We start from the raw sequence: 7668 nt of genomic DNA on the forward strand, positions 1-7668 counted from the left end.
AGTTAGGTTAACCTACGGAAGTTCCGGTTGATGGTATTGGCTGTCAGACCGCCGTCAGTGTCGTGATTAGTGTGAAGCTTGTTATCGCGTTATAATTTTAAATTAGAATGACTTATGTTTCTTTGTTAATTAGGAAAAACGCCTAGGATCAATGTAACTAATTACAATCGTCGCGTGCCCAAATGAAAGATACATCTGAACACAATCTATGTGATATTAAAAGCACTTAACCGTAAGCAACTAAAACGTTTTGTAAAACTGATAAATATTGACCAGCATCTTTCGCAAACGGAAAACGTTAAAGCATTGAAAAAATACCTATAGACTGCCAATTATTTTTTAAAATCGGAAAAATAAAGTGGATTTCTACTATTATACTCACAAGCCAACACTATGTATGGAACAACTTGTTTCCTTCCGCGCTCTTCTCTCTCAAACCTTTCCTCATTGGCTACCACTTACTTCCGTTTGCTTGCCCCGCTTATCAAAAATTTCTTTCGCGCCGAAATCATTCCTCTGGTTTAGTTCACAAATTCGCCGCTACGTTTCGCATATACCCTTTTCCCTTCAGTGCTGGGAGACAATGCTGATGCACAGCGATGTTATATCGTCCAGTACTTCTAGGGAGCTGTAATATGATCTACTTCTGATGAAACTTGTCTCTTCGTTTACAATAGAAACTTTATACATCCTAAAATATCATCCCGTCTCCTTTTAATGTACTTCAACGAAAAATTCAACTAATGTGCGACAGCTTACACAATAAACTTATTTTTATTGAACAAACGTTTAACTAAAAACATCTTGAAAAGCTTAAGAATGTGTTCACAGATGAGTTCCAAATGCAATATATCTCGAATTTTAAACAACGTCATTTACGATTCTTACGCGTTTTCGAAGTACACTTCAAGCAAATTAATGACAAGCATTTATATACGAATGCGTTTCTACGACTTACAAGTTTTATCCTCACGCCCGAATATACTTTATGCCTTGCAAATATTAGTAATCTTGAGCAATATGTATTCAACTCTACTAGTACACTTAATTGAATCTCTTATAATCCTAACCTCGGAGAGTGTTAGAAATCAAGCCGAACAGCTAGCTAAACGTATTTCGAATCAAAGGTTCAACGTCCGTCAACTTGGTGCCCAACACACACAGCTTTTTGCAGTGGTCAATAAATTGGACTTATTATTAATATGGATAATATCCGTGTCTTTAGTAAAATGGTCCGTTAATTTCTTTTATAACGTATCATCTCTGTATGGATATGCCAATGGTTTGATCTCTCAAAGGAGAGATGAAGTGTTTTCCATCTTTATAATATGCGTCATTGTAAGTAATATAATATATAATCTTTAACCCATTTTGAGTAAAGCTCTGATGTTGGTAATTTTGTCACGTATGTACAATTGTAACGGCTCTCTTCTGTCAGCCTGCCATTCGCGATCACATAAAAGAAAATTGCGCCATGGTAACGACACCCCAATTGCGGCAGCTGATGAATTTTATCATAAGTGGATAAAGAGATAAGTGTCTCAGACCAAGCCTTTGTTAATGATAGTTTGTCGCAGACCAATTGCGTAATCGCTAATCTCGGAATCGGAAACACGTCAGTCAAGAAAACGGAAATAATAGTATCCTTCCGCGCTATCCGTATATAGCCCCGCCTACTAGATTGACGCGAGTTGCGGAATTAATGAATTTATTATGGATTTAAAAAGTGATAATTTTTATTCAATTGTGATAAATAATTTTGGAGAGGGAACTAAAAAAACTAATCTCCACAGTAAAATTGTATCAGCAGGCCTTTTAGATACTATAGTAGGTGTTTTAAGTTCAAAGTTTGAGGAAATAATAAACAACAAGTTGGGACAACCAAAATATTACCTCTCCGTGTCGAGAAGATTATATAAACTTAAGCATCCAATGAAAACGTCGACCTTTTTGCCCTCATCCTTTCCCGCGCTTTGCGCTTCCGCATTTCATCCATACTCTCAACATTATCTTCCTCCATTTTACATACAAAAATCAAATACTCACTAAAAGAAGCGGCAAAAACCTGCTGGCTCTTTACAACCACTTAGTTTGATTTAATATCCAATTTCCAACAACAATAATATACCGGTAGTTTAATTGACAACCTACTAGCATCGAAATTCTCATTAAGAATGGCTCCCGCGGAAAAAAAGGGCAATTTTCAACTAGGTGGGCGTTATCTCATTAGATTTGAAAAATATCATTTTTTTTTTTTACCAATGCCTAACCGTTTGGATTTTTTTAAAGCAATCTTAGCACCAAAAAATATTTTTTGATACAAAATAAATGTTTGATATTCTTATTAAGGATAAAACAAGAGGATAAAAAAGGTCTGTCCTCTCGTAATTTTTTAAGCTTTTATCATGACTACTCTATACAACAGTAACAAGGAGTATAAACCCATTAGTGGAAGCAGTATTTTTTTCCCGAAACAATCTCGCTTATGTTTATCCTCTCTAGACTTCGCTAAAATCGTATTACTCCTACGTAAAATATTAATAGACAGGCAAGGATTCATACCATTAAAGAAGGAGCCCAATATTATCCATATTTTAATTTCATATACAGAGAAAAGAAATTATTATGTTTCTGAGAGGAGCTTCCCATTTTAGTTGTTGTTTTGAAAAGTATATCGAAATGCACGGGCCTTTATAGATATAGGAGGGAATGAAGGAAATATATCGCATGCACGGGCCTTGGTAGATATAGGAGGCGATGATAATCTCTCTCTTTGCACGAGAGGTTTATCTTTAATATTTAAATAAATATAATTATTTTTAATTATTTTAATCTTCAATTATTAACATTAATAATAGTTAAATCGTTTAAAATAAAGTTATACCTATTATCATCTCAAACTTTGCTAATATTGACGTTTAAAGTGAAGGGTACCCCTCTTGCCCGCTTTCTTCAAATTTTGGCGTATATATACGATTCGTTTCCATTATAATAGTAAGGAAAAAAAACAATTGCGAAAACCTTTGGTGGTGATCCCACCTTAAGGAGGCTAGACGTTTCTCGTAACCCTAGCTGATCGCCGCGTATTTCCTAAAACCAAACGATGATAATGGAGTAGAAGCCAATGATACAGATTGGTGTCTATGTGGAATAGACGGAAGACCAGTGCATGGTGGTGTTAGTAGCCAGTGTAAGTGCAGACTGGTGTCAATGTGGGATTGACAAAGAACAGAAGCTGGTGGTGATTAGAAGCCAGTAAGAACAGACTGGTGTCCGTGTGGGATGGACAAATTCCAGAAGATGGTGGTGTGAGAACTGAAGTAGAGGAGCCATTTCCGTGACTGTGAAAGCAGTTCGGAAATAGCGAACACGTTTGCTCCGATTCGCAAACTGCGAACGCGGTCACGTGGGTGTAACAACGGACAGACACACACACACAGACACACACACAGACACGGCCATTACAGAACCTCTCCTGGACTACGTCACACGGAGAGGTAAAAACCAACCAAGGAGAGACTGTAACACCAAAGATTCCAAATTTCAAAGCACGCAAACAACGTTCGAATGGTATCAAAGTGTTCGAGAGAATTTCGCAAATTTTCAAGAAATTTTAAAGGACTTGACGTATAACGAGGATGATTATATTGCACTAATTCACACCTACGCAGAGGAAGTGTTTAAATTTTGGTGTTTAAAAAAGAATAATCGTAAAGATCTTCCTGTTACGGAACTAAAAGAAACCACCGTAAGTTTGTTAATCAAATATCTAGGTTCGCGGTTTGACACGGTTTATGTTTAGTTGCAGGAAGAAGAAGATTACGCGAGATCACTTTTGACACTTGGTGGAGGGTGTATTGGTGAAGTATGGCGAACCAGCAAGAGGCGAGTCATGTCCGGAAAGGTTCAAAACCTATCTGATGACCAAGTGGAGGAATCGAACAAATTATACCAAGCCACACTAAATATACGGCAAACATCTGCGGAAAAAAGCGAAATAACTTTCGAGGGGATAAAAATTAGAGATAGAGGAGGCCTCTTCATTCCAAAAGCTCAACTAAATCCATATTTCATATTATTGAACAGAGTAGTAAGGACGGAGTTGTGAGAAGCGCGTGTTAGACGCGTACGGACACAAAATTGTACAAGTAATGTCATAATAGTGGATGTACTTATTATTTGTAAGTAGACAACTTTTCTAAGGTTAGGGTTAAACCAGTGTTCTTGTTAATGAATAGGCTGTTAAAGATTTTGTGTAAAGCAATGATGGAATATTAACGGAAACATTTATGGGTTGCTCTGAAAATCTGCTTTCTGGAGAAGAAGCTCTTTTGATTAAGAAAGAACTGCAAAGAAAATTTACGCACGCGCTTTGCAATGAATTTTTAACAGCTAGGGATTACAATTTCAAAGGTGCAAACGGATTAAGAGACGAGCTTTTTGTCATAGCTAAAAATGGGATGAAAAATAATGAAAAGAAAGTTCCTAAAAACTCCTCAACCACAAAACGTGTTCCTAAAAAAAGCTTTAAGCAAGTAGTTTCGAAAAATAATCAAAAGAAACTTCCTGAAAACTCCTCAACCACATATGTACCTGAAAAACAAGTTCCTAAACAAAGCTGTAAGAAAGCAGTTTCTAAAAACTCCTCAACTAGAAATGCTCCAGATAAAAACCCAACTGCTGGTACCAATAGCTTAGTCACCCACAAAACTAGTCTAATACAAAAGTCTGAAAGTACTCTGGGAAAAAGGAAGAAAAGAGCTCCAGCTCACTTATCTATCAATTTTAAAGAAAAGATGTCTAAAATCTGTGATCATTTCAAAGTGATATTTCAAAGAATGTGATATTCCAAAAAATGTGATAATTCATTTTAATGATACAGTGAAATAAATTTCACCTCATTTATTTGTTTGTCTTAAATTTTTGGTCAAAAGCCTCTCGTACATATAAAGGAACATCGCGATAACCCTTTCCACTGTGATGTCCTTTGACATCTCGAGTTGTTAAAACATTTTTTCGGGATGTATTAAAGTTAACGCTTGTTAATTTACCTCCTGCGCTATGTTTATATTGCGAAAATAACGTCTCTACCGCACTTCCATTGATTCTTAGTGGGCACAAATAATAGTTTCCATCCGTATATGTTTTGAAAAACTCTTCAGCCAAGCTTTTCATCCGAAAAACCATTATTCTTAAGAGCCCAAGTCTAAAAACATAATATTGTAAAATGTTTATGTCGAAATGAAGCCAAAAACTAAGAAAAGTAATTGAAAAAATAAATCTTCCATCCCTAAAACAACTAACCAAACTATCACACACCTGCCAAGAAAGAAATTTCTTTTGACGAGGGTTACTCGGATTATACTCTGGGTCATCATCTACCAAAACAAAAAAAAACCGAACATTACGATAATTATGTTGAATCGCACCCCCCAATCTTACTGAGAATCTGTTTGAGCCATTCAGTAAAGTAATTCAATCCTATGTCTAAATTTTCGAGAGTAGGGCTAGTAATATTTTTATCTTTCATCCTGGATAGCATTCCATCTTCAAATAAATATTGGCAAGCTTTCAAATATGTGTAGGTGCACATAACTTGGTGAGCGTCATCTGGTTTCTCTTCCTTCGGATTGGCATATTCATATAGCTCTGATAGAACATCATTTTGCTGGATCAAAGGAAATGGAGATGGTAACCAAGAGCTACATGCTAGACTTAGAAATCCTCACCTGTAAAATCCGGGCTGGTTTGACGTTAAGTTTTGTCCAAGCATCTCGGTCGATATAGCTTTGAAGCAATATTGGAACAAATCTTGGGATACTTTTGGCACTACGCTGATCGTCTCGTTTTTCAAAATCAATAATTTGTTGCCAACCAAACTCTGTGCCATCAATGATAAATTCTTTTGCACGATCAGAATGGGATGCAAACAATGCGTTGACCAAATTTTTAAGCTGAAAATATAAAATAAATACCCATGATTAGTTCAATTGTTTTAGCGTTAAGTAATAACAATATTACTTGGTGAGATGGGCAAATGATGAAATGAATACTCGGTCCAAGTTTGAAGGGGTTCGGGAAACTAGCGTTGACGTTTATGTTGAATTTCTCAGTGTTTATGTAGCTAAAAGTTCCTTGCAACCCAACACATTGTTTTATGACTGCGAGATTGGCTGACGCTCCATCACATACGACTCCAGAAACATTGAAGCCGTGAATTTGGAATGCTTTCAGCGCTTTAAAAAGACAACCAAAGGTTGTGTGGGCATCAGCAGTTGAAGATAAAGAAAAATAGGGTCCAATAATATCGTAATTTGACGTAAGGTCTCGCCAAAGGAATTGCGTCATGTAATTGGCTTTTGAAATCTCCTTCTCATCCGTTAGCTCTTGGTATAAATCATCCAGAAACGCGTATTCATCCGGTGGCATTGACAAACCAATTAGGCGGTTATTTTTACTATTCCAGATGAGTTTCCCGCAAACCTTTACTTCGTCAAGAACTAAGACACCGTCACATTTAGGTTCAGCATGTCCAAGCAAAATTTGTTCCTTCACAAATATGTCGTAAGTTTCTTTTTGTTCGCGCAAATAGGCATGGTTTATTCCAGGCTCATCGAGATTTTTTGAGGTTTTTCGTTGAATAGACCTCCATGATGGTAAATTCAAGATTTTAAAGCTGAGAAGAGCTCTACTCCTGCACGCCACTGCCAATGCTTTAAAGACGAATAAACGATACATCTTTCTTAATCATGAAGAGTTGAGATTTTATCAATGAAAACTCACCTATGCGATAAGTGATCAGGCTCCATTGATTTCCCTTGGATCCAAAAGCTAAAAGTTTGAAATAAAACAGTCGTTAAGATGGTTGATTTTAGCCTATTACAATATTTATATTTATTACCATTTCTGGATTGATCGTTCAGGAAATCTTCCCTTTCCTTTTTTAAGTATGTTTCACAATCTTCGTTCCAAGAATCTCTAAGACGTTGGTAGCATTCTTTGACAGATTCATCAGCCCCTTCTTCATGACTTAAGACATCATTCAACTCTGGTGTAAAGTCATTGGTTATCTTTGACACAACTTCAATCATTTCTTTATGCTGTTCATGATGAAAGGGCTTTTTTAAATCCTTTAAGTTAGTTGCAAGCTTCGCCGCCTTAATTTTCATATTTTGGTGTCTGAAGCTTGATAACTTTTTCTTTTTCATTAGAGTTGGAGGTGAAAGGAACTTTGTTGGGCAAGTGTGAGATGGTTGCATTCGTTTCAATCGAGCTGGAGATTTTAAAGCTTCTTCCCATCGCTTTCCACACACCCTAAGATATCTTCGAAGATATTTACAATTTGTACACAAGTTTCGGACTTCTTCAATCGGCTGGTTTTCTGGTTTAACAAACCACCCTTCACAAGCGCTAGATGCAAGATGAGGGTAGGGGTATTCAATTGTCCTTAATTGTTTTGGTGTAGTCACTAAACTTTTTATTATTTCTCTTGAATCGTTTCCAAGACCAACACAAAAGACATGATTTGAGTTTGCCAATTTTGATAACGTCTCTTTGACAATGTTAGTCAAAAACACACCATTCTTCAAGATGGGAAATACTTCCTTAATACCGTGAGACGCGAGAAACAGTTTCATGACACCGCTTGGTTAGAGATGATATATTTGA

The 7668-nt window shown here is 36.5% G+C and overlaps 1 protein-coding gene across 2 annotated transcripts; it reads right to left on the reverse strand.

The window, feature by feature from the left end:
- Positions 1-4869: 4869 nt before the first annotated feature.
- On the reverse strand, positions 4870-7665 carry LOC149682625 (uncharacterized). 2 transcript variants are annotated; one of them, XM_089834268.1, is made up of 8 exons: positions 7475-7584; positions 6902-7410; positions 6784-6831; positions 6022-6713; positions 5730-5954; positions 5443-5668; positions 5320-5378; positions 4870-5206 (listed from the first exon to the last, which is right to left on the reverse strand). In XM_089834268.1, exons 2-8 carry the CDS (start codon positions 7257-7259, stop codon positions 5159-5161), a joined length of 1656 nt encoding a protein of 551 aa, XP_089690394.1. In that variant the 5' UTR covers positions 7260-7410; positions 7475-7584; the 3' UTR covers positions 4870-5158. The 2 variants fall into 2 exon arrangements, with proteins under 2 accessions (XP_089690394.1, XP_089690393.1); XM_089834267.1 differs by having other exon boundaries at positions 6902-7665.
- Positions 7666-7668: the final 3 nt, after the last annotated feature.

This window comes from Phalangium opilio, unplaced genomic scaffold (genome assembly GCF_054372755.1).
Source record: "Phalangium opilio isolate 3A_F unplaced genomic scaffold, DU_Popi_V2 ptg000038l_1, whole genome shotgun sequence".
In the NCBI taxonomy this organism is placed as follows: Eukaryota; Metazoa; Arthropoda; class Arachnida; order Opiliones; family Phalangiidae; genus Phalangium; species Phalangium opilio.